General features: G+C 40.6%; 1 protein-coding gene across 2 annotated transcripts in view; it reads right to left on the bottom strand.

Annotated features, from left to right (window-relative positions):
* angpt2b (angiopoietin 2b) overlaps positions 1–27,533 on the bottom strand; it is a 33,794-nt gene extending 6,261 nt beyond the window's left edge. Inside the window, exons 1-7 of one of the 2 annotated variants that reach the window (XM_015037331.1) lie at positions 26,563–27,533; positions 19,727–19,882; positions 18,952–19,073; positions 16,210–16,337; positions 15,751–15,875; positions 8,375–8,476; positions 3,829–3,995 (exon numbers count right to left, since the gene is read on the bottom strand). In XM_015037331.1, the coding sequence (XP_014892817.1) occupies positions 3,829–3,995; positions 8,375–8,476; positions 15,751–15,875; positions 16,210–16,337; positions 18,952–19,073; positions 19,727–19,882; positions 26,563–26,880 (1,118 nt within the window). In that variant the 5' untranslated portion in view covers positions 26,881–27,533. Of the gene's footprint in view, positions 1–3,828; positions 3,996–8,374; positions 8,477–15,750; positions 15,876–16,116; positions 16,338–18,951; positions 19,074–19,726; positions 19,883–26,562 lie in introns of both variants that reach the window. The other variant, XM_015037330.1, reaches the window with a different exon arrangement.
* Between the last annotated feature and the right edge of the window lie 441 nt (positions 27,534–27,974).

A 27,974-nucleotide genomic window follows, 5' to 3' on the forward strand; every position in this document is an offset into this window, starting at 1 on the left:
CAAAACACCAACCCCAACACCCTCCCCCACAGACAACAAAAAAACAAAAAACCCCCCCCCCCCCCCCCCCCCCCCCCAAAAAAAAAAAAAAAAAAAAAAAAAGCTTGGTTATATTTTCTTGAAAGCCACTGTAGGATGTCTGAGCCTCAGGTTCACATTGTTGCTAAACATCAGTGTGAAAACGAAGTGAAAGAAATCTCATTATTTTCCTTCCATGCCGTGCTTTGAGAAACAACCCGGTTTAAAAAAAGAAAAGAAAAAAAAAAGGGAGAAGAGTTCCTGCCCAAGTTCCAGTCTCTCTCCTCTCACAAAGCATGGGCTGATTGAATGTGTGCGCATGCGAGGCTCTCCGCGTCTTTTATTTGTCCACCTGAGTGTGAGTCAGAGCTGCTTTGAAGAGGGGTGATTTGAGGGGGTCGGTCCCGCCGCACAGCCTCTCCTCTGCCCTCGTAATTCTGTTCCAGTGAGAGCAGAGCCTCTTCCTCTGTGTGTCCCCTTACATGCCCCCCCCCCCCCCGCCTCCACCCACTCCACTCGCTGTCCCCCGGAGGCTCGCTGTCTGTGATGACTAAATGAAAAATCTTCCTCTCGAATTTGTAGGTTCAAAGGGCAGGACAACACGTCATGAAGGGATGCGAGAGCAGAGCTCGAAATGACAGCAGCGGGGAGGGGAGTGATGACGGAATAGCAGAGGGATTTGGGAATTTTGTCAGGGGATGAAAAATTGTTGATTCTTTTTTTTTCCTCGTAATGGATTAGCGGCATGAGGGGAAATTGGACACTTCTAATTAGAGGCTAAATGATATCCTGTCGGAATATGGAACATGAGTGTGTTTTTATGTGAAAAAGAACTTGCCCCCCCTTACACAAAATCGAAATGCAGTTTTCAAAGTATGATTTCATTTATTAAGAGAAAAATAAAAAATGTATCCAAATATAAGTGGCCTTGTGTGAAGAAATAACTGTCCTACAGGTGTAAAAACTGACAGCGGCAGAAGAGTTTGTGATGGCTGTCAGTGAGTATTTTACATCACTGTCAATAGATTTTGGTCCACTCCTCTTTGAAGAATTGTCTAATGTAACTTCACAGGATCTGAATGAGATTTAAGCCTGGAATTTGACTAGGCCTCTCAAAAACCTGAGGTTTTTTAGGGCACTTGTAGGTGGAATTTGTTGATGTGATTTGAAACACTGTCCTGCTGAAAAAAGAAAATCATGAACACGACTTTAGCTAAAGCAAACGATGGATCCTTTTGGTTAGTTGTTGATAAAGTCTTGGAGCAGTTTTGCTAGTCCACTCCTGGGAAGCTTCACCCCTGTTCCATGTTTTCTTCTCGGGGCATGATTTTTATTTTTTTAGTTGTTCGTATTTTCAGACATTGTTCTGTTTAATTGATTTCTTACTTGGGGAGGTTTTTCAGGTGTGGCAAGTGAAATTAAGTTTAGCATTTTAAATAAAACCTCAATTTGAAAATAGTATTTTTGAACATTATCATAACGTGTGACAAACAAATGCATACAAAAACAAATAAATCTGTAGGGGAGGGGATCTTTTTTTCACAGCACCATGCGGATGATGGAGGCTTCCGGCTCTTATAGCTCTTTTACAAAACATTCCTACTGGCTTGAGCTATTCTACTAAATCTGCAGAACAAGGTAGGGCTCTTTCTATGTTATTAAAGGCATAGCGACAAAGAACGGGTTGCATTACCAGAATGTCCACCACTTCCTTCACTATAGGGACAGCTATTTTTAGCAACCTCAAAGGAGGAGGTTTTCTGCCATCCCAATGATTTATGTATGAATCTTGTTAACTGAGTTGTAGGTGAAAAGCGCCACACTGCTCCGGGGAAGGCACTGGATCCAGCTGGGAACCAGAATTTCTGCCGCCGACTTCCTGCGGAGCACCCAGATCAGCGGCTCGGGAGTAATAATACAAACCCACGGGGTCAAATTGGCATTTTCCAGCGCGCACATAAAGCTGGTAGGAGTTAAGCAGAATGTTATCTCGCCCTGCTCTCAGAAGTAGCAGGGCGAGTTAAGAGGGGTGATTACACACATTCAGGTGCATCGTCTCACACGGAGCAGCCTGAAGCGAAGTGGTGAAACACTCAGTTTTATTGCGCTAATTACGTGGAAGAAACTCGGGGAAAAGCAATTTGATGCACTATTAAGGGTTTTCAAAGCCTACTCCTACATGTGATCGTGATTTGTCATCCCTCAGATCATCAGCCTCTATAAACGCTCACTAAACAAGAGCAAGTCCCAGATTTACATTACATTTAACTGTCCTTCCAGAAGACGAATCGCCCCGGCACAACCAAACATAATCACGTTAGCGACTGGACGATTACTGGGGGGAGCGTCCTAGCAGTGGCAGCTACAGCTGAGGTTTACAGTTGAACACCAGTGGGGGTGGGTTACGGGGAGGGATGTGGCTCCCCGTGGGGAATTTCAGGGGCAGCCGGAGCAGCTGTGACGTGGGAATGAAAACGAAGGCCGCCAAGACATTGCACAACCTCCGCTTGGCTACGCGTTATCAGTCATATCACGATGACCGCGTTCAAGTCAGATATCATTCGCCAACTTCAGTGCTTTTTACTTCCATTTTATTTGACAAGTCGGCACAAAGTGGTGCACATTCATGAAATGGAAGGGAAATGACGGGGTTTTTTTTGTTTTCAAATTATTACAAAAAAATCTGGACTTTATTCAGTGCCCTTTACTCTGACACCCCTTTATGTACTCTAGTGCAACCATGTGGCTCCAGAATTCACCTTATTAGTAAATCAGGGCTGGAAAATGGCAACCAAGACTGTAAACCCAAACCTGGAGGCTGCAGAGATCCACAGCTCAGGTGGGATGACTGGTGACAGGACAACTATTGATATGTAATCCACAATCAAGAAGTGGGTCGTAAATGGTTACATTTACTCATTTACATTTACTTGAGCAAAAGGTTGTTTTTTGTTTTGTTTTGTTTAGTTGTTTTACTATGTCATACTTTTTACTTTTATTTGAGTAATATTTTTCAGATATTGTCGCTTCTTTTACTTGAGTTAAATTTCTGAAAACTCTTTCCACAGTGAGTAACTTCCCTGAATGCAGTAGTCTAAAGTAGTTTTCTGCCTGCTGACTCTGCTGTGCCACTTGACACTGGAAGTATTTCACCCTGTTCTAACATGCAGTATGATTTGCAATACCGACTCTAAATATTAGTTTCATAGTTTTATGGAAAATGTTACTTTGTAACCATGCTTTTTATTTCTTTTATTATTATTTTTTTTTTCATTTTAGTCTTCAATTTGGACATATATTTACACTTATGACTGTCTGACGTCATTTTAAAATCTTAAATCGAAAGTTCTGATCAGTTACTCGTTTTTCCAGATTGACGCAATAGGATTGTGGAAGAAGGTGCAGTTTACCAGCAAATGTAAAACGCTCTCTGGCAGAACACTAGCATTACATGCTACACTGATCTTATAGTTGCCGAAGTGAAATATGATGGTGGCAATGATTACGTTATAGTGACACTTTTGTTCATTAGTGACAGCAGGGCTGTTTAAAGGAGAATGGTTGTGGGAAGATGAAAAGTGGTTTTACAAAGTGTTGATTGTTGAATGCAACTCCATTGCACAAAATAATTCAAGTTAGTGGTTGTGACGTGACAAAATAACTTATTTTCAAAATGTTCAGTTTTTAGGAATATGTTTGTGGGGCATTTCGTTTTTTTTTAACCTTATGATCAATCAAAACATAAATAAATTGATTAAGCCAAAATGTAAAAAAAAATGTCCTCAAAAAGACAATATGACGTGATATTACCTGTAGTTGTTGACTTCTTTGTCTATGTGGAAGCGATCATAATGTGAGTAGGCTTCGTTCCCCTCTCTGTCTCGGAGCTGGATGTGCAGACTGTATTCCTGTGAGCTGGTCAGCTTGTGAATGATATCGTTTCCCAGCCAGTGTTCCCCTGATGGCTCTCCAAAGCCCTGGATTCAACACAAAGACAGGAAAAAAAAAAAAAAATTAAAAAAAAAAAAAAAAATATTTTTTAAAAAGGGGTATGGTTTTTCCAGCTGTCTGCCAAGTATTTTTTGTAGTTAATATGAAAAAGGAGCTCACTTCGGGCAGGCACATCTATCATTTTGATGTGTTAAGACAGTTGACTGCATCTGGGATGTAAAACACTCCACTCCAAAAAGCTGGGGAACAGTCAGCGGAGACATGGATTTACCTTTGCGTCATGTCAGCGGTCCATCTGCACAGCTTAAATAAAATAAAAGCTAAAGTAACCACTAGTTTTGAGAAATAATCCACTCAGTTTGGAACTGAGGAATTGACATGGATGTAAGTTATCCAAAGATTTGGCAAAGGAAGCAAAAAAAATGATTCATGAATTCAACAAAACATAGATAATGTTTACATTTGAGAACGATTTAGGGACAAATTACTAAAAAATATCATCTGGCTAATGCCTCTTTATTTGAGCAAATATAAGAATCATATTTCCTACCTGGTTCAGTTCTACTATAAGATTTCAACCTGAGACATTGAAAATCCTAATTTAAGACTTAAACACCAAACATCACATTGCATTAATTTTTTTTGTCACAAGATCACTGTTTAAGTGCACGTGTTTATTTTTATTTTTATTTTTTTTAGAGATTTAACTCCCTCATAAATACTATAAGAAAGCATGTATGGTCTAATGGCCAGTCTCTCAACACCAAGGCAATCAGGGCTGATGTGTTGGTGCACATCAGCCCTGTATTTTTGAATACCAAGTATTTTTGAAAGCCTATCATGCGATAAGCTGTAGATAAATTGAAATTACTGACGAAATGACGACAAACAGAAATGAAGCAGATTTTTGTAGCATAGTTTTGTTTCGTCTATGAAGCCCTGCAGTGTGTAAGGTACGATGTGCTATGTTCCCAGGTACAAATAGCATCAATCACTTTATTTCTTTTTTGTACTTAATTAATCACCCGACTAATTGAGAATAAGAGTTCAATGATCTGCATTCAGTCAAATGCCCCCAAGTGATATAATAATAATAAACCTAAATCCACTCCCCTGTTGTTTCAGTCGAGGTGAATGGATTCTTGAAGTCGTTCTGTTTGGAGCTACAGGCAGCATGTCTGCATTGTGCTGCGTGAGATTAAGTGACGTCATTTTCGGGTCATTAGTGCAACTTTTGTGAAACAAATGGGAAGAAATTGAATTGATTTGCTGAAGAAAAAAGAAAACAACAGAGCTTTATTTACTTTGTGCTCCGTACATTGAAGATAGAGGGATGAGGGGGAAAAAAAAAAAAAAAAAACAGTTTAACACTCTTAAACTAAGTCACATGTATGTGCTGTAAATCAAAATACCTTTGAGTGATGAAGGTTGAGTGGTTCTTTGCGAGCCTGCCAAAGAACTAGAGGTGGGTGAGGTGGCTGGCGGCATCATGAGCGATCTTTGAGAGGCAATTATTGGTGCCTTAAAATGTAAACAGTGATTGAAGTGGGAAAACAAAGTGAAAAATATTAAAACACTGGAGACACGGACTAGGGCGTGCTGGCAAAATTACACTAAGATCAGAGAAACCAATCCTCAATCAAAAGCCCAAGAGCCGAGTTTCGGAGTCTACAGGCCTCAGGTATCAGGCTGAATTGCAAAGTTCAGAAAGTGCCCTGAAAAAAGGAAAAAAAAAAAAAGTTTGGATAGGTACTGCTTGTTTAGAAAGGATGCCAGTAGAAAGTCTGTTCTGTTTAAAAATAAAACAATGCAGCCCAAGTTTTGCTGAGTTACATCTGAGCAAACCGCAAGACTTCTGGAAGAATGTCCTTTGGACAGATGAGCCAAAAAGTAGATACATTTCGCTGGAGTGCATTTGGCAAAAGCCAAACAATATTTCAGCACTAACACCTCATACCAACTGTCAAGCGCAGCAGGGGAGGCAGGCCGGACGGCTTGTTTTGAGGCCACAAGACCCTGACACCTTGCAGTCACTGAGTCGGACATGAACTCCTCTATACACCGAAGCATTTCGCTGTCAAATATGGGGCCATCTGTCTGACAGATGAAGCCTGACTGCAAATGGATCAGACAAACAGGATAATATTCCCAAAGCCATCAGCAAATCAGCAGCAGAACGGCAAGCAGAAGGACAGGAGGTGTTGCGAGGGTAAAGTCCAGAAATCAACTTCGTGGAACAATAAGGCGACTGTAGGTAAATTAACGAGCTAAAGCAGCCTTGTTGATAAAAGTGGAAAGAAATTCGCCGTAGCATTTTTGAAAAGTGATACGTTTCTATCGAAGAGGATAACTATTAAATATTAGGAGTGGGAATATCTTACTTGATTAAATTTAATTAATGTAATCATTCAGTTTAATTGAATGATTAAATTCAATTCAGATTTTGTTTTTTTTGTTTTTTTGGGCCAGGATTTTATTCAGGATTTATTCATAATGTTTTTTGCTTCAATCTATACGTGTTCAAAGGATCCTCATGATACAATCTTGTCGGTTTTGCAAGGCGGACTGACAAATGGAGACAAAGGGTTTCCACTGCCTGAAAATTCCCCGTTTTACTTTTACGGAGTGAACTCAGAGAGGCTGACACACATTTTTGAAGATAGCCTATTCCTTGGACGACGACATTGCAATTTCCATCCAGGAGTTTGTAGCTACTGGAGAGTCATTGTAGTTATTTTGTGAAGAATCACCCAATCGTACAAATGCCAGTTAAAATTTCCTCAAAAGTATTCACGTCATAGTTGAAGCGAAGTACCAACACTGCTGTCTGAGCATAAAGCACAAGCTTCGGATCAATCACACCGCACAGAGCTCGTTATGGGAGGGCGTGGTGTACCGCTAGTTTGCTGTAGCTTGGCTCTGTGCATTTGTGGGGTTCATTTTGCATACCTTTCAAAAAGGCGAGGCTCATGCCAAAGTCCGTCTTCCCCGGAGTTAGGAAAAGAAAAACTGAATGAGTCCAAATGTTTCTCTTCAACAAAGACAGCGCCGGTTGATTCTCTTTGTCTTTTATTTATGATTTTGGGATATTTTATATTGATTGTGAATTGTAGTAAAAGAGAATTGCAATTCTTATGCAAATCGATTTTTTGGCACACCCCTACTAAATACAATAATTAGCTATATGTTGGTTTCCCACACGCTGCTTAAATGTTCTGCGTTGTCTATCCTAAGTGCTTAAATAGATGCGTTTTGTGAGTGATGTGTTGGGTTTTGCAAATATACCAGCTCTTTGCACTTGCGCCGCAAGTGTATAACGTTAAATAACCAACATCTGTCTCTGCAAAGTACAAAGTTTATTGGGCTGGGCCTAATTCCTGGAACTACACGTCTGGCTGTCACACTTTGCCTTAGTTGTTGCTCTTGACTGTGAGAAGATGTAGTGTGAAGCATTTATCACCTGACTAGAACCCCGGGGCGCAAACGTTTGACCAAGTCTGACCACAGCTTCTGAGAAAATGGAGCAAAGTCTAAAGCAGCAGAGCATTTTATTGCATACATTATCTGCCATCTATGGGGGCCTCTGGGCTCCCACGCCCCCAGCTGGAGTCAAATGTTTATCATCCACTTGTAAAAATATTGTCCCTAAAAGAAGTTTTCAAGTCTTTTTTTTTTTTTTTTAACTGTTATTTCTTTGAGCGTCACTCTTTGGGTTTGCAAACGCAATCGCAGTTGATTTGTCAGGGCCGATCAGACGCATAACAACACCGCATCCAGGCAAAACCTCCCAGAAAAACCTGCATCGCTCATTTCTTCTGTGGGCAATTTAACAGTCAGAGCGGACTGCATGCTGCTTTACTTGAGCAAAACGACTACATGTTCCATTTGGAAAGGAAAAGAAAAAAGTAAAGCATCATAGTCACATCTAGTAAAACATAATTTAAGCTCTGGCCAAAACAAAAGGCATAAGTGTGAAAACATGTCTGACAGAGCCAAAACACCAGGACTACTTTGAGGTCTCTTGTGCGCACTTTAGACTGTTTTGCAGGAAAACTTTAGCAAGCTTGAGGACTGATACAAATAATAGAGTTCTGAGAGGAAAACATTAGTGGTTTGTGTATGAGTGATGTGTGTGTATGATGCATGTGTGTGTGCGTGTTCGTGGGGGTTGACACAGAGAGTGGGAACGAGAGCAGGTGCAATAACATGGGGGGTGATGGGGAACACGAGGGCAGCCAAATACAACAACCACAGGTCACCTGGGATCACAGGATAGCCGCTCTCCCACGCCTTCTCATGCCAAACCACCCATGGACAGTTATTGAAACCTCCTGTACAGGCCTGCAGCACCGGGGTCCACGTGACCTTATGATAGCGGTGCACCCTCAATGCCTTGAACACCTACCATTTTGTAGTCATTCCAGCTGCGGTGGAAGTCGACTGAGCCGTTCCTTCGATGTTGCAGCACCGTCCACCCGCCACCTCTGGTCTTCATGTCACAATACACCTGAGAAAAACCCCCCAAAACAGTTAAAACCAGGTCAGATCTTTTAGTCCTGGTAGAATAAATAAGCCGCAGCACTATGTCGGAAAGTTTCCTTTGAAAAGTGACACGTTTTGTCACTGCGATGTCTCAACCGAGAGACTTCGGGCAACAAGAACCGGCTGACAAGTTATTTAATCCTAGCACGCACATTTGCCTGAATCATTTTCGTTCCTTTTCCGAGGATCCTGAACACTGATCCGTAGTCTGTTCTGTCTCAAACCAGATGGCGAGACTCATTCCATTGTAGTCCACCAGCTGCTAACTGCACAACGTGGCTCCTTACCAACCGAAAGATGCTGTTTTCACAGACTGTTCTTTGGTGTTCGACAGACGTGTTAGAGAGTAGAGATTTTTTTTATTATTATTATCTTAACCAACTTTCTGCTGAGTGTCAAAAAACTAATACTGCTTGTCTTTTAGCATAATGATACTTTCTGACGTGAACAATGCTGTGCAAACTAATTTAGAACCCTCATATTTTTCACAGTTTGTCACAAAGACTAGCAGACAAAAGTGCAAAATAATGTGGAAGTAAAATATTACTCTTTTCTGTACTTTTTTTTCTTATTTTACAAAAGCAATCTTGAAAGTGTGGAGTACGTTTGTATTGAGCCCACCTGGGTAAAAGTTGAACTACTGTCACCTGAAGATCCTTTGGAGTTTGTCCTAAACTAGATTTGCACATCAAACCTTAAAATCTCGGCTCAGATTCTCAGTTGGCTTTCGCTCTGGAATTAGGCCTTTCTAACATCAATATGTTTTGATTTAAACAATTTAATTGTAACTTTGGTATATTTTCTTTCTTAATTGCCCTCTTATTTGCTCCATCTGTCTTATTGACTCTGACTCACCTACTTCTGTTTAAAAGTAGCATTCCCAACACGTGATGCCACTGATACATTTTACCACGGACCTCTTGGCTGCTGCTCTGATTAATGTACTGCATTTAATAATTATCTGACATCTGAGAGTAACTGATTCAGCTGGATTTTTTATTTTTTTTGATGTAGCAGAGTAAAAGGAGTCAGAAATGTTGCTATATGTTGATGATTTTTGTCAGTAGATCATGTGTTGTCTGCTCTCGTCAACAGTTGTGCACTACTTTTTGAATGTGGCAAATGTTATACAATTAGGACTGAAACTTTAGCACATTAAAGATTTTAACTTGACTGCATTGTTCTTTTTCCACATACAAAAGTCTCAGAACCAGATCCTCTGTGTTGTGTTTCTGGTACGCTTGTAAATCTGACGCATAGGCGATGTCTGACAACAGCGATGAGTAACAAAGCTGCGTTTCTTTGTCCGCTGGAGGTTCATTTTTTTTCTTCAAAAACAATCTAATGGGATTTTGGAAGAGAAAATAGTTATATGCAAATTATGATAAAAAATAGGTACTCTATTACCGACGCTTTTCAAGCATAAAATACAGTCGCATTGTGAAATGTTGTAGCAGCACAAATGTCTGTCATGATAATGTTAGCGTCTGCAGTCCACATTTCTAAAGACAAATTGTTTCAAACAAGGTCCACGAATGATGAGCAGTCTCTGAAACACTTGAAAGCTGAATGTGTATAAGAGCACTTTGATATTTAAGTTATTCAACCATCAGATTGGTGCAGATTTAAAAGAACGGAAAATCTTTGTTGTTGAGCTCATATGTCTATTTATTCAATAATTTGGCAGCAAAAGGAGTTTTAGAGTAGAAAATGCTGCTCATTTTGTCGATATACTTACAGTCTTCAATTAAAATGCAATTCATTAATTACAAACCCTGTAATTAAATTAAAATTTTAATTAAAAAAATAAAATAAAAAAACAAATTGAGATTTAAAATTGAGTCCCACCACTATGTAAAATTGAAAATTTTAAGAGCTAGGAATTTTTTTTTGTCAGACACCCCGAGTGAATTGAATGTATTTCTGACTATTCTAGACTAGACTAGTCAGTCAGAAGACTCACTAGTGAGAGGAAAATAATGTTGTGATGAAATGAAACACACCGCAGCCTGTCTGTTATTTGAGGACTTCTATAAAGGAAAATGAGAGAGGGGGTGGATCCCTTCTTTTCAGGGTGCTGCACCATGATATAACCCAGGTGGGGTGGAAAAACTAACATCCCAGTTTGTTCATGTATCCCAGGAGCGGGGCTGGTGGTGGGGATGAGGGGGTTGAAGGAGAAAGGTTGGTTGAGGGGGCGTTTTCGGTTACAGCCTTGTTTTCTTTCTTTCTTGGCGACACGTTCTGCCAGATGGAGATGTGTTTGCAAGGAAAACTATAAATAAATTGTACTTATTCATCTGGTGACAGATTTGGAAATCTAGACTTGTTTGAGACATTTGAGGTGTTTAGCTGGCTGCCTTCCAGCCTCCTGTGCTGGTAATGAGATGACGGAGTGAGTTTCCCCCAGTGGGTGGAAGATTAAATGCTTTTTACTTGGATCAGTCTTGGTTAAACTTGTATAATTAAATCAACAGGCTTGGAAAGTGTTTTTTGTTTTGTTTCTGAGGACTTTATTTGGATTTTTGTACCGTGTTGTCACTTTAGGTCATAAAAACTGTCAGCAGCAATGGTGACTTGGAGAAAAAAAAAGTCTCTGCAATCTGGAATGCTGATTACTATTGATGAAAGAAAAGTGGATTTTGTTCTTATTCAAATCAGGGTTGAAATCTGAGAGTAAACAGGTTGCATGATCAAAATATGAACCTGTGTTTGCATGACTTTCAAAATAAAATGACCAAAATAAAGAGGGAAATAAAGAGCCTTCTGTATGAACACATACAGAAGGCTATATGAAGTGCATGTTCATAAAAACATTACGTTTGTTTGTTATTTTTGTTTGTTTTTTTCTGTGAAGTTGGAAGTTAAAGTGCCTGACTTGTTTTAACTGAGGATTCTTAACTGATGGAATCACATTGTGGTGCCATTAAACATTAAAAATATAACCTCTGCCTGCTATGCTTTATGCACACTGTTCCACAGGCTATATGTGCAGTTACCAGTTGTATACAGGAAGCACATTGCCGTGCAAAAGTCTTCCAACTTTTTCATATTTTAAGTATGAACCACAATGTGCTTCACTTGAGTGTGTTAGACAAATACAAAATAGAAAGGTCTAAACAGAAATGGATGCATGTGTTCCTTTGTTTAAAAAATACAAATGCAGACTATTGTGGATAGGTTTAGGTACTTAACTTGGTTTAAGTGAATAAAATCCAGTGCAACCAGTTGCTTATCTCATAATTAAGTAAGACTCCACTTGTTTGTAAATGCTCCCACATACTTGGGTGTGCTATGTGCAATGATTATTATTATTTTTTTTTTTTACAGTTCTTATGAAAAATTCTTTCTTTTCCCACAATTTCAGCCATGGAATTGGACAATGGACAAGTAAGAGATAAGAGATAATTTTGTATTTTAGCTTTAGAAAAAACAAAAGACAAAAAGCCAAAACATAAAACGATTAAATTCTACTAGGGATAAAGAAGGGTAATTCAATATGCTGGTGAGGGACAGTACTTATATGCCCTCAATATAAGTATTGCGGGAAGCGCATCTGCTCTTTCCTATGCGCTTCACAATTTGATTCCATTTTTTCCACATAATGATGTTGTTGACTCTCAACCGTATTAGCTCGGTGTTGCATATAAAACAGTCGGATGTGGACACTGTTTCTAAGCAGCTTAATGTGCGACAGAACATGCGTACGTGGGCACAAACGTGTCCGGCAGACGTTCACTACGAGTCCACCTCAAGCACTCGAGGACCTCCGTTGAGTGAGGTACACCCGAGTACATGGGAGCCCTCATTTAATCTTGGTAAAAAAAATACATTCCTCAGAGATTTGTGAAAGAACATTAACGATCAAACATGATTAAGACCAAAGAACATGGCAAAACACATCAGGAATCAAGTTCTGGAAACGATTAAACTATATTAGGTTATAAAACAACATCTTTAAATATACTACATAACACACTTCAGTCCACCATCCCAAATTGCAACGGCAAAACGACAAATCTATGAAGGTGTACTGATGAAAACAATGCTGATCTCGTTCTTGCCGCCTCAAATGAAAGAACAAAGACAAAGAAGTTATGGCTTGTCACAAGCCACGTAGAGGCCAGAGCATGAACAAGCAGGTTTTCTGCTCCGACCTAAATTAAACTCTACATGTGGTGGGCAACTAACATCACACAAAAGCGTCAATGCTCACTGTGATACCACGGTGGTGGAGGCATCATGCTCGGTGCATCCTTTCTCCTTCAGGGGCACAGAGATTAGACGGTGCTAAATACAAACCAATCCTGCCAGAGCCTTCCACAGCCATCATCATCTATAGAAACTATTTGAAGAAAGCCGTGTAAAAGTTTAGTCTCCGTTTCGGATTAATCAAATAATATTTGGACTTAACTGAACTCAGTAGGTTAGGAACATGAACCACAATGATAAATACTTTATTTCCTGATACAAATCACATCTGAATGAGGCTAATGTTGCATTTGCAATCCTTTTGTCTCTGGTCAAAGTGAGAAAAATCGCCCACTGCTTAGAAAATAGGCCAATTTGTTTTTGCCCCAATTTTTACAGCCACCCACCTCACCAGGCCCACTGGACCTGGAACAAAATTGGAATTGGCATAGATTGAAAGCAGCCTTGATTCAGGGAGGGGGTGGTAGGAAGGGGAGGGGAGGTGCTTACTTGTATCAGTGGAAAACGCACACTGGCCCCAGTTGGCAGGAAACACATGGCACCAGTGCCTAACACCTGGTTGCCCACAGGAAACGAGGAGAAGGAACTTGGTGGGAAAAAAAACAGGCAGAAAGACAAGGTGCCAACAGTAAACTAGACTAAAAGCAACGCATAACAAACAGCTGTTCTGTGGCCATTTTTTTCCTTTTTTGTTTGTTTGCTTTTTTTCCCCCCTGCTATGCTCTAAGGGAGAGAATCCAGTCGAAGACCAGTGGATGTGATTTACTGAAATGATAGCCTGCCGCTGGATGCCACGGTTGACTTAGCATGAGCCAGCACCCTGAGATCAGAGAAGGCACCTCCTTGGCTGCTCCGGCTTTGCATTCAACAGCACACACACACATTCCCTGCCCATGTCGCCAGCAGGGCGTAAAACTCTCACTGCTTATTATTTTTGCTCTCCGTAACAGCGTGGCATCTCTATTTACCTCAGCCCCAAAAGCTTCGGCAAATTACCTTGAAATCATGCTAGGTTTTGTTTCCTTCCAGGAATTTCCTCCTAGACACCAGGCTGAATTCCATCATACAATGCGTGTGTGTGTGTGTGTGTGTGTGTGTGTGTGTGTGTGTGTGTGTGTGTGTGTGTGTGTGTTTCTTACTGGCCTGTGAAATTAACGTAAAAAATAAAACTGGCTGAAGTGTTGCAAGCCGAGAGGCAAAAGAACATAGTCTTTTGAGAAAAAAATCAAATAAAATCATGTCACTATTAGTCAGGAGATATTTGTGAGAAAAGATCAATGACTTTGAACGCCTTTATCCCTGAAGCCATGTCTTCTAGGTCTGACTGTAAAAAAAATGCCCCTGCCACTTTCAAAGCTTTTCACAAACAGGGTACAATGAGATTGAAGACAAATGACTAGGACTAAAACAAAAACCTATGATGAAATATACACTGCTCAAAAAAATAAAGGGGACACTCAAATAACACATCCTAGATCTGAATGAATGAAATATTCTCATTGGATACTTTGTTCTGTACAAAGTTGAATGTGCTGACAACAAAATCACACAAAAATCATCAATGGAAACAAATTTATTAACCAATGGAGGCCTGGATTTGGAGCCACACACAAAATTAAAGTGAAATGTTCCCTTTATTTTTTTGAGCAGTATATGTGCATCGATCCCTTCAAAGATTTAGACAGAAATGCATCTGATGCACCTTCCTTTGTTTTTATTTTATGTTCTCTCATTTGTAAAGTTGTCTAAACTTGTGGCAACAAAGACGAACCATAGACGTTCCAGTCATGATTTTGTCATAAAGTCTTTCTCATTTAGTTTTTGCATATATAGTGCCTTACAAAAATATTGACTTATTCATTGCACATAATCTTTTGCATGTAGGTTGGGAAGTTAAATGTTGGGCTCATCTGACCTGAGCTCCATCATCCACGTTTGCTGCGTGTCCCACAGGGCTTCCGGCAAACTGACTTCTCACAGCTTTCTGTCAACATTGATTTTCCTCTGGCTGCTCTATCATGAAGCTTAGATTCATTGAGTGCACAACTGTTAACTGTAATGTCAAACAACTACTTTTAAGTTGGCCAATTGCTCTAGATTTTATTCAGTTTGTGTACTGTCAGGTGGGCTGAATCCACTTGTTGGATTTTATTTGTAACACATTTAAAAATCATGTATCTGTTACCTTCCTCTTTACAATTAGACACCTCTTTGGGTTGCTCCATTGGAAAATCATGTATAGTAGAGAAAATCTGGATGCACGTCATGCCGGGGCGTCGCCACTAGAGTGGATGCTGGATACCCTGGACATCTGATTGGCTAACCTGCCTAGCAACTCCAACCAGGACTCTCAATAAGTTTGTTCATATCATACCGTTCATTGATCAGTGATGTCTGTAGATGACAGTAATGTTTGTTTTGTTGTTTTACAACAATGTATGTATATATATTTGTTTCAGTTCATTTACATGCAAATTCATGAGACTAATTTTCATCTTTGGCTTGATAAGAAGAAAAGCTGTCTCAGACTACTGCACGAAAAAAGCTCCTCATAAAGGAGTAAAGTGGTTAATTAAACAGTTGTTTGCTATTTGTGGTCTGTAATGGTTCAATCATCTTTAGCCTTTATGTTGACAAGTAAGTTGAACAGAGTTAGCTTAGAGATGCTAAAAATAGAGTTGTATACGTTCAAGCTACGCCAAGCTAAACAAAACAAAACAGGCTAATCATGTGACTAGACAAATTAGCTTCTGTCTGAGGCCGCTGGAACAAACAAATCTACTGCGTGGTTTTTGCATGCTCAAAAACCACGCAGTTTTGTTTGTTGTGTTTTGTTTGGATACATAGTTTTGTTACTCAGGTTTTCGCCCACACTGTTCGTTGTAATCTAAGACTAGATGAAATTTCAATTTCTACACTTTGTGCCTCTGCCTGGCCCCCCGTAAGGAAAATAGTTAAGCATGCTTCTGACACCATCTGCAGGTAGCATAACATAGTTTATGGTTTGAAGGATGAAAACGTCTCTACCTTTACGTCCTGGGTGGAGTTGTGCAGTCGTATGCTGTATACTCCGCTCTCCTTCGCCCCTGATCGGAGAATCTCTGCACAGTCTCTGAAAACGCGTTTCTCCTTTTTGGGCAAGTTGGAGATTTCTGCAGAAACACAGAAGCACATGTTGACACAGTGATGACTTAAGTTTTTTTTAAATTATTATTATTATTTTCATCCAGTGTGTGAGCTCTACTACTTAAAGCTGTTGAAGTTGGAATTACCATCCCTACATTGCCTACGTGGAATCACTCCTCTTGCATACATTTGCGTCTATTGTTTACAGTGTCTGTTTATGGGAGAATAACATGCTGATCCAAACATAGTAAAGCCACAGGGCCTCACCATTGCATTGTCTGACTCTTGTCGGCAGCTGCTCGACTGTGTCTGTCTGCCTCTGCAGTGTGGTGCTGTTGAGCGTGGAGCTTCCGAGCTCACCCTCGAGCTGGCTGACCAGGCGACTCTGCCTCTCCAGAACATCTTGAAGCTGCTGCTTTTCACCCTGCAAGTCCTGCAGCTCCTTCCCGTACCGCGCCTCCAGCGCTAAGAGCCTCTGTTCTAGAAAGCTGAAGGAGAAGAGGGAGAAGAAGTAGGTCAATTTTGTAAAGTGTCCTCATAAAATGCAAATTGCAATGAATAATAAAAATGTGCGCAGCGCAGGTGCATAATCAATCCATTTGTCATTTACCTTTCAAAGCTTATATTGCACAAAGGTACACATTTACATGAGGATGACTAATAGACATCAGCACGACCGTCTCGCTGGGCTAACATCATATAAACACCTGTACCACAGCGGTGCTCGCAGATGGCTCGGCATGCTAAAATGCTCAATCATGGCCCGGAGGCACCAGCCTGACAGAACACGTGCGCGTGTGTCTTAGTGTGTTTTTGTGTCTGCAGGAGTGGCGCTCCCTAGCTAAATGAAGATCATAAATCCCCACAGCCTGATCTTTATGGCTCTGACTAATGACTCCGCAAAAGTTATTTATTGAAACAATCCAACCACCCAGACTGAACAAGCTACTTCGATGTTCCCTCACACACGACTGCACACTCTCCAGATGGATCCACAGTCTCCCATTTTTAGCCCAGCCGCTCAGTATGCGGTGGTGGCGGATCGATCCAAATCAATTTTTACATCGCTCCTAACTTATATTTGGTTTGTGGGGGGGAAATGCTCAATTAAAGCGGTAAAGCAGCCTCACAAATTGCTCACTGCCCGTGCCGTGCGCATTCAAGTTTGCGGATCGGTCAGCGAGCAGGCCAGAACCGCAGCTGTTCACCGGTTAAGGGGAGTTGAAAGTGCAAAGCACGTCCCTTTTGGATTGGACTGCATCCTGAGTTATTAGAATTTTCTGCTTGTGATATTCTGCTATTTGTTATTGTTATTTTAATATGCAAAGCATACACTGCCAGCAGCCTGCTCTCCATCCCCCTGTAGAGGGATCTGCTTCCTGCCAGTAGTATTTCATTTGTAGGCCCTAAGAAAACAAACATGTTTCTGTGCCCATTTTTAGTTTGGCAGCAGTTCAGAAACTTCCACTGTGCCCTGAAGCCCCAGCAGTGGTAGCGTTCAACAATTATAGCTGCTCCTATTTTCTTTTTTTTTTTTTTTTTTTTTTTTTTTAACTCCAAAGCCAGCTCGGCCACTGATTTCCCAAAGATGGATTAATTTGTTTAGACACCAGTGCCATGTCACCTGCAGCGAAGGACAACGCATAAAAGGGCACAGCGAAGTGAAGTTATGCAAGAGGCAATGTCTAACTAGTGCTGCTCACAGGGCACCTGATCCTCATCGGCCACATGGAGCAGATGGATGGAATGATAAGCATGCAGATACAAAGAGTAAAAAAAATAAATAAATAAAATATATGCACCCTTTCGCTCTGCACGCAACCCAGATGACCTGTGATTCCTAGAGAGAAGTGTGGGAAACCCCTGACTAACAAGCACCGCACATTTAATCATATGTTTGCAGATCTGAACAGTTTTCCATGCCAGTGCCTTACTGTTAAGAATTGCCGAGGTGTTTCATTATGATATTTATAAATGCTTCAATGCGTGTTTCTCCTAGAAATGGCTGGTGTTTACGACTGCTTGAGAAGCGTGCCCATCCCTGTCGGGCCACACAAGAACACATTCAGAACAGGATACAGTTTAAAGCAGGTTTTATACGCCATCTTTTCATCTTTTTATTAGAGCAGTATGCATGGTCTTTCTGAAGCGGCCACACATCTTAGATTGCTCTTAATTTGAATTCAAGCATAAATAAGCATGCAAATTTGCTACAATTTTGTAGTTTATTTTACACCCTTGTTACCTACATTGAGGGAATGTCTGGAAGAACGGCTGGACATTTATACTATTATACTGTTTCATTTTGGTGTACATTATAGTTTTTCATAACATTTTGTCTTGTTTTCTTCTGATTTGGAGTCTGCATGAATTCCCTTCAAGTGCTGAGATAATTGTTTGTAGAATTAATAAAGAAATAGGTCTGACCCCTTCAGGGTTGACCGCTTCGAGCCTTTAAGATGACCAAAACCTTCATCGGTGGAGACAAAGTGCATGCATAGTGTAGCATGAGATAATTATCCAGACGGCTAATATGTCCATTATTTGAGGGTAGCCGAGACATCCTTCTTCCCTTCATTCTGGATAGGTTAGGGCTGTTCCCCATCCACATGGCAAACATATAGCAAATTCTGTATCTGTCCCAAAGTCCTAAGAGAGGTGCCAGGAGCTAGTTTAATCACAGCACCAACCTACATCCACAGCAACTTAGAGATTCACCAGACGACTGAATTAATCACCCTCTCTCAAAGGCTTAACAGAGTTTGTCTACAGGGGAAACTCACTTTTGTTTCTTGTATCCAGGTTTTGTTCTTTTGGTCAAGATCATGACCATAGGGAAGGATTCAAATCAAGGTAAACGGTCAAATTTGAGCTCTTTAAAGGAATTTGAATACCCTGTAATGCTGGGTATTCAAATAGGTGTTTTCAGGGAAGTCAAGAGTTTAAGTAGCCACACCAACATAAGCACTGTGCGACCCGGGATTCTCACAATTAGCTCCTGTGATTAACCTTTAGCCTAAGCAGTTTGCAAGCACTTAAGCTGACGTCATGAGTCTAGAAAAGAGATGCCCGTAATCATGTAAAAGATCAATTTTGGCTTACCTGTTTTTGTCACTAAGGCGTGAGATTTCTTGGGTCTGTAGGAGAATGCGCTTCTCTAGGCGGTTCGTAAAGAGCGAGTACTCAAGCAGCTGGATCTCCAGGCGACTTGTCTGGTTTAGCACCTATAAGTTGGCATAAAGTAAAAACATAAGTGCATCACTCCTCGTAAAGATAAAGGAATAAAGTAGGAGAATCTTGAGCAACATATTCCTTAAAACGGACCCTAGGGGATAAACAGCCGTACTCAGTCCATCACAAATCCTATAATTTGTCTCATCTGATCTCGTAATCAAAACTTGCGTAAGACCAATCTTGTCACATTTTGAAGTTGCAGATGAAACGCGGGGTGGAACAAAGCAGCTTGAATATTTGCACAGGTTGTACAGTTTTATATCAACTATGATAAGAGAAAAGGAGCGGCAAGAACGTCCCAATCTGTAATAACAATTCTGGCATGATTGAAGTCACATCTGTGTTGTGCTACTGAGTGTTTTGTTTTAATTGGCTTATTGTCAGTCACTACTTGCAGCTCATTGTGTCAATCAGAGGCTGTGGAACCAAATACCAACTGCATGAAAGCGGCTGCCGCCACTTTTGTGCACAACTTCCCAGCAAGTTGCATCTGATTTCCATTTAATTAGATATTCTCAAAAGTTCTTTAACACAGATACAATTAGTTTTTGTTCCGGTGTGACTCATGCTGTTTTTTTATTTGACTTGGCTGTAAACACGATATCTTAGGTCAACTTCAGTCCTGCCTTCCTCACTCACTCACCTGGGTCTCAACATCTGTGAGTTTGCGAGTCTGCTCTGCTGATTGGCTGAGGAGGTTGGTTCCCATCTCCAGCATGGCGGCCGTCTGGGTGTGGACTGTTGACCTCTTTATTTCCTCCACACCGGAGCGTACGTTCTCCTGGATGAAGTTTTCCAGCTATTAAGACAAAATACTGTGGTTTTATTGAAAATGTACAGGTTATTAAGGAACTAGTAGAGCTGTCCCTTACCAGTACATCACAAAGTATTAATATCGCGTGAATATTTTCACATTTTGTCGCATTATAAGCAAGAACATCAGAATAAATATTCAAAAGCCCTTGAAGGTTTGTATCATGAAGACCAAAGAACACATCGAAAAAGTCAGGGATAAAGTTGTGGAGATGTTTTCCCATCTGCAAATCTCTTGAGAGATTGCCACTAAGCTAAATGAGATGGGGGCGCTAATCAGAAAAAGAAGCTAACATGACGGCAACTCTGAAGGAGCTGCCAAGATCTACGTCTCAGTTGGAAGAGTTTGCTGATCGTGCAACTATTGGTCATGCACTTCACAAATCTTGCCTTTGTGGAAAAAATATCACAAAGAAAACTTGTTGTTAGAGGAAAGTTGTAATATATATATGTATATGTATGTAGGGGGGAAAGTAAATGTGCAAAAGCAGGTCATCTAGTCAAATGAGAGTAAAATCAAACCTCTTGGCCAACACCTAAAAAGCAATTAGTTTCAGAAAATTAACCACTCATCACACTAAAATCATAATGTTCATGGTGAAACATGGTGGTGGTAGCACCATGCTGTGGACATGCTGTTCTTCAGTAAAGACTAAGAGGCTTATCAGAACTGAAAGGATAAAGGATCAAGCTAAACACAGCGAAATCCTAGAAGAAAACATGTTAGACACTGTTAAAGACATAAAAAAGGGGCAAATGAACACATGGTAGGACGCCCCAAAAGACAACAGGTGAAAAAGTTGAAGTTAAAAAGGGCATTACACGTTTTGGGGACTCTTATCTAAATAAATAGCAGAATAATGTTGAATAAGAAAATAGTAGAATAAAGCATGGAGTTTATTAATAAACTTTCTCTTTCTCTTATTCAGAGAAAGAAAGAAGTCAGAAGTTTAACTTCTTGTCACATTTCACTCTTTAGAAAAAACATGGTCAGCGTGTTCAACGTCACAGTGAAGTCGAACTCCAGCAGCAGCAAATGATGAAATTTTGTTTGCAACTGAGTGAAGTACACTATCCGACTGGAGAGCATTAATATTTATAGCTCTTTTGAGGGGAAAAGGGATCATATTTTACTCATTAAATCGCATACTGGAAAATGAGGTCTCGAAGGAGAAAGCACTCAATATCATCCGGCTAATGAGTTTTTGTCCGCAAAATTTGAGTAGAATTCAAATGAGAAAACAATTATTTGCTTGCTGTTATTTTAAACATAGGAACATCTAGCCTCGAGAAACCGGGTTATTATAAAATACGAGACCGCAATAGAATTTTTATTTCATTTTTTCATGTTTATGTAATGGAAAGAGAAATTGAAGCAAGTGGGCAAATAGAGATATCTCATATTTAACTCTTGACTAGTGCTGATTTGCCTCTCTTTCTCAATTAGATCCTCTTTTAAATGTTCACTTCATTTTTAAAGTGTCCCTCTTTGCTCTTGCCCTGTAATCACGTCTTACATTACACTAGTTTAGGACAACTTAGGCTGCAGTGGGAAAAAGAATCTTTTTCACAACAAAGGATCTAAAGAGATTACTTAGTGGCTTAAAGCCATCTCCACTGGAAACCCAAAAATCCCTGCATTGTGATCAGACTTACGAAATCAAGCCGCTATCAGCGGCTCGTCCAAGTCCCCGCATTACAGCCTTTGTGCTGGAACTCAATCCGGAGGTCTTGATAGGCTTCATCCCCACCCTTTGCCAATTGCATTAATTGGAGCCGTGTCACAGGCCGCACTACGTGGCCAGATAAAGCACTTTCGGGATGTAATGTAATTCATTTTTTACTGTGTCTAACAGGGTCAGAAGAGGGATCAGTGCTGGGAAAAATCTGAGGAGTTGGATCATGAGATATCTTAATTACATGAGCCAACAGCTGCACTCTCTGTCTGCTATAATTACAAAAGACAGAACCATATCTACCGGGTGTTATAGTGTTTGCCGGTGATTGATGGAGAGACGCATTAAGATGGGCATAGTGGTGAATGCCACCACTGAAAAATGCTGATTTAATGCATTGATTTTTCAGTATTTCTACCTCAGTTTGGCAACTTCATCACTAACGAAACAAAAAGTGCATGCTCATTCTCCTAAAGTTTTTATACCTCCCACTAAAGGCCCCCACAATCTTAGACACTTGGTTATAGCTTTCATTTGCTAAATGTTTTGGCAACAAATAGATTTTTTTTATTTTTTATTATAATTTTGTTATTACCTTGCTTTTCAGTCCATTCATCTAATTTTTAAATCTGGTTAATCACCATCAGGACTGTATGTGGGAGACTAGAGATTTTTTCACATTCCTACAAACACAAACACATTCCTACACCAAAATCTGCAACATCAGAAATGTGTGGAGAGGAGCAAAAACGTGATATGCTTCAACAAAAAGAAGGATCAGACGTATGGAAGTCTGGACAGAGGCAACGAACTGAACAAATTCTTCTGAAGCTTCAGTCCAGGAACAAGCTCAGCATCCTCCTTTCCTGTCCCCAGTCAAGCAGACGTTTGTTTCGTCTTCCACCTCGGCCATGGACATTTCTGCCTTTATACGTTTGTGTTCAACCAAATCGGGAGATGGTGGCGCTTCCTTTGCCTCCCCCTCCTGCTTATCTGTTTGCAGAAGTCAAATGAAGAGGCAGCTGGAGAGACTGAAGCTATGCAGCACCTCTTCAGCTTTAGCCTGGCCCAGCAGAAGACGCCTTGCTTTGTTTCGGTACCAAAGAAAATCCACCCAACACGTAGAGACTGTTTTGTCAGAAACTCTAAAAGACACAAGTGAAGGCCTCAACAATGACAAACGGATCACAGTTTGAGAGACTGAAGGCTCAGGTGTCCAGCAAAGTGCACTCTTCCCCAACCATCCTGTCTCGCACTGTTCTCCTCAGACTTCCAGAACAAGACACAGTCCCGACATTTGCAAACATCCTGAGACGTCGCTGTCGCCTTCAGTTGTTATAAAACTGCAGACTATATCAAATAAAATCTAAAAGAAAAATGGCGTTGCAATTTGTCGCCTTGAAATTGGGCCTCTATTTCTTTAAGAATCTCCTACTTTTCCTTACACGTTAGGAAAAGTTATGACATTATATAAAGCTCAAAATCAGTTTTACATAATATCCCTCTTTAACAGAAGGTTCAAGACGACTTAACAATTTTTTCATTGGCTTTGTGGCTCAAAGTAGGAAGCTAGCATAAAAATCAGGATATGATTTCTTAACCAAAATATTAAATAACAATTTTAGTATTTCACTAAATTGAACACATGAAGGACAGTGTAATTGCAAACAGCTAGAAACAGCAATAATAAGATGTTACAACTTTTAAATCCCTTGCAATGCTTTCCTCTTGAAAGAGGAAATCATTTTAAGTTTAACAAGTTGTTAAACTTATTTGCGGTTTGTTTGTGTTTTTCTGAACTGTGTCTGAACACAAATGACAAATGCTAAGACTCAGTTGGTCAAATTGCTCATTTCTAATAAATGTTTTGCTGAGCTTTCAGCACGAATGCACACAGTCTTTCTTTTCATTACTTTTGATTAAAAGAATTTAGACATTTAGAACCCAGGGCAAACATCTTCGTCTTTAGATCCTGCATGAATAGCTTGCAAGCTAATTTTAAGATGTTCTGAATCGCCACCATGAAATGAGGGAAAATATGTATCGTAAATGGGGGGAGGGGGAGTTTTAACCAACATTGAAAAGAAAACAACCTTAAAATAATGAAAGTAACAAATATTTTCAGTCCTTGGATTATTTTTATATATAAATCTGAAGATAAGATTGTTTTTGCTTTCTCATCAAACTGTTGTAATTAGTTCTAATTTTAGCCACCTAGTGATTGTATTTCTTTAAATGATTAATTTACGATGTCAGTTGATGGCAAACTTTAATGTTGACAGTGCAAATACCCAAGTTGCAAATTCCCTTCAAGACACTTTGATCTCGTTGGAGAATTTCTAAAATAGCATAAATCCACACAGCCTTTTAAAAAACACCAACAAACACGGACTCGCATTCCATTTTCTGACCCTTGAGGGCAGCAGAAGGCCAAGGGGACACGATGAGGGGGTGGCCCTAAAGAAAACGGACATGGGTCTCTTCTTGGAAATACAAGAGAAAGAATCTGGTGCATTAATACAGTCCGTAGAGATTTCTATGCAGAACATGGCGGATTAGTGTGGGCGCTCCTAATTTTGCATGTGTGGGGGTGTGTTTCCTTTCAAGGGGCTCGGGTAGAACGCTCACAGAGAGGGGTTGTAGTGGCCCCCGGGGGAGCTTTGAGTGAGACCGTGCAAAGTTTCATGGACACACACACACACACCCCCACACACGCATAGATGAAGCCCTTCCACATCCATTTTATCCAGTTCTCTCCAGGCTCCCTTGCAGATAAGCTTAATGAGCCTCACGAGGTGCTGAAAAGGCTTTGCCGTCTGGGGTCAAAAGTCGGAATACTCTCGTGCATAACTAAAAGAGTCTCTTAGGGGTCATGCGATGTTTATGTGGAAATCCCACCTTAAGTGCGATCATTTATGCATCGCTTTGGCCTGGTGGGGGAAACTTGTTGATGGGCTTGAATCCTCGTGTTCATTCCAGATGTTATGTGGAAGTTGGCTGCAGAGCTTCATATGTCAGCAGAGCTTTTTCTCTGGATGCGAGTGTGTGGGGGGGATTTAAGCCATATTTCCTTCATAGCTGACCAAATTATATTATATATATATTTTTTTAAAGGCACAATAAAGAGAAATAGAATAAAACTGGAAAACGGCAAAATGAGATACTGCCATGCTATGTTTCTATAATGAATGTGAGATATGATTTTCTTTATTTTGTGGCATAATGATTTTCTTCCTGCATGTTTATGGCTCCAGGGTATATTTTCTGAAAGCTAAACCTTTAAACTTGGCAGCAGAGATGATGTAAGCAGAACAGCACAATAACTTGTTTTAATATCCCTTAAACTTTTTTTTTTTTTTTACATTTTGCCATATTACAAAGATAAGCTTCAATATATTTTGTTGGCGTTTTATAAGTTAGACCACCCCTGAAATAGGTCATGATGTTAAGTGGAAGGAAGATTTAATCCTGCTTTTTGTTTACTTTTACAAATAAAACCTTTTCACACTGCGATCACTTTTATGTATGTGAAGAGAAAACGAGCTACTGGCCGGGGAAGGTTGTTCAAAACTAGTTTAATGAGGAAATTCCATTTTGGCTTGCAAAAATGCCATTTTTAAGATTGTAGTTTTGTTTGGTTGATTGTAAAATTAAAATCGTGCTGCCTTGCAAAATCTTTATAAGAGCTTAAGTGTTCTACGTTTTGTCAACTTACAGTGACAAACCTGAGAGGTTTTATTTAATGAACCTGTATTGCACAGAGCGAACCTGTGAAGAATAGATGAAAAGTGATACAGGGCTTTTAAAATATTTACAAAAAATAAAAAACAGATATTTTTTAAATTAATTGTAATTAGCTCCCTGAGTCTGCCAACTTTCCACATCTAGAGTTTCACTTTCTCGATTTGAAACGCTGTAATAAAGTCATTATAATTGCCCACTGTCAGTGTAACGCAACAAACTGCCACACAAACATTTACAATTATTCCGGGGGTTGGTGCGCCCCATAAACAGCATGTTCTGCAAAGGGTCCAGACCAAAATGGAGACATGAGTGGAAAGCAGTGGGGCCTCTCTGTCAATATGATCCACAACAAGCAAATACTTTTTCTGTGACTTCAGCTGTACGGGCTCCATTGTGAAGCCTCTTCTAATTGTATCATTTCAGTTTATTCGGCCATAATCGGAGCTAAACAGAACCGCAAAGGCCAAATGTCTTGTAAGGAGACCTACTCAAATGTGTCTCTTCCAGATAAACAGCTGACATGTCCCAGTGTTATGTAAATTGCGTTTGGAAAGATTTAGGCTGACTTTGGCTTATAAGCAGACTGATAAAAAAAAATGGTCTGTTTACTTGTTGCCTCATTTAGAGGGTTTAACTGTGCGAGACATTATTGGCAGGACTTCATACTCTCAGACTGCTGCAGCATGCTAAGGAAGTTATGACTTATGGGGGTTTAAAATACTGAGACCCACTGATACGCCAAGCATTGTGATGGAGCCAACTGTGAAGACAGGAGCATCCAGGAAATCCAAGCCTTATCAATAATACAGGTCTGTCAACAAATGTAATGAGATGGTGTACTCTGGGGAGGTCCTCTGCTTTGATTTACGGTCTTTGGTATGAAAAGCTGCAGGACTCAGTGAGGCATATAGAATGAAAAAGAAAATATAGGAAAGAGGGGGGGAAAGGAGAAGGAAATTGTCCGCTTAAAGGGAACTTGAAGCGATATGTCAATTGGCACTTTTGACACACATGAAAGAGTTGAACTGAAGGGCACAGACACGCGACAGGCTACCGGACTTTAGTCATGGGTAGTTTTACTTGAAGTACTGCTGCCTCTTATTATGACAGGTCTGAAAAGTATCACAGGACAACACATATCTACCGAAAAGACAATGCTAGTATCGACGATGTATCTGAAAACAATGGGTCCAACGTATGTCCACCAAGACTGTTCCTGTCTATGAAAGACTTTCTGAGGTCTTACCTTCTGCAGCCACTGAGTGTTATTCTCCATGGCGCTCTCCAGAGTCTCCAACTTTTGCCGCTGCCACGAAGGCCTTTCCTCTTCTGCTAAACTGTCCTTGGAACGACTTTTGTCCGGCTCGGTCTCAGGTGGCGAGTCTCTCTGCAGCGTGTTTGTCACCTGGAAATCCTTTAGGGGCTTGCAATGCTCAACCTCTGGGAGAATGAAGGTGTAGGTGCAAGGGCCGTGCTGCACGCGGTGCTGCTGACGCTGGGAGGCGATCCCTGTGGTCAGCAGGTAGGCCAGGTAGATGAGAGTGAGAGAGAGGAGGTGGCCCATGTTGCAGCGAGAGGAGGGAAGAGGGAGCCAGGGATGGGGGATGGAGGGGTAAAAGGAGCCTTCACCACCTATTTAGGGTGGCTGAGTTAGGTTTCTTTTAGTGAAATGTCCTTCTGTAGAATCAAGTCTTCTGCTTTACTTTCTTCTGGTTTCAACTCCTGTTTCTCCAGTCTGGCTTAAAACTTTCACTTCTCCTTGTCTGGCTGGTCCTACTGTTTGCGTTTGCATCCAGAGTCTTCTTGGGGTAAGTTTATCCTCCTGCTGTTTTGTGTGAAAGCAGACAGAAAACATACACACACACACACAGGAAACGGAGGATTGCGTTTAGTAGGTAGTAGGTCCAACGCTCAGGCCCAGCACATGTAGCTCTGGCTGGAAAGCCAAGAGCAAACGCCAAACATTTATCACTCTTCTAAAAAGTTGCTTGCCTCCAGAGAAGTCCTTTGAAGAGTCCAGGCACTGGTCTTGGAGGAGACGAAAGAGCAGAGGTAATGTGGTGAGTGGCCTGCTTTGGGATGTTGGTTGTAGTGGTAAAGCCCTTAAAGAGCAGAGAGGGAATAAAGGAGAGAGAGGCGTGCGTCTCTACATGCATATAACCACACACATACACACACGCATCCACACAACGCCTTTGCTCATAATCACCCAGCCACCCTTCCCTCTTTTGCTTTCTCCCTCCCTTTTACGGTACTCCTGTTTGGGGGGTTAGAAGAGGAAGCTGCAAAAATACACTCGGCTCACCACAAGAGGAAAAAAAAAAGTGGGAAGTTTCTGTGAAAACTTTTTCCTCCCTCTCGGTCTCTACCACGCATTTTATTCTGTCTTTCTGCCTTTGTGTCCTCTCTAAAACTCTGCTTTAATGCTTTAATTCAGGGGCAAGGACATTCTTAGGCACATTTCATTAGCATCTGATACGAGGTTTGTGATGAATGCGCTCGATGTAAGTGTGCCCCTTTTTTTGGAATCCGAGGTGTTTCAGTAAACATCCTGGGTGGTTAAAGGAAAACAGACCAATAATATTTTTATAGTCTCCAAATGCGAGGAGTCTTGCCATCTGCTGTTAGCCAAACTGATGGAAGTTTTCTCTGAACCAA

This window comes from Poecilia latipinna, unplaced genomic scaffold, assembly GCF_001443285.1.
Source record: "Poecilia latipinna isolate Pla-1442-1.1 unplaced genomic scaffold, P_latipinna-1.0 Scaffold401, whole genome shotgun sequence".
Taxonomy (NCBI): Eukaryota; Metazoa; Chordata; class Actinopteri; order Cyprinodontiformes; family Poeciliidae; genus Poecilia; species Poecilia latipinna.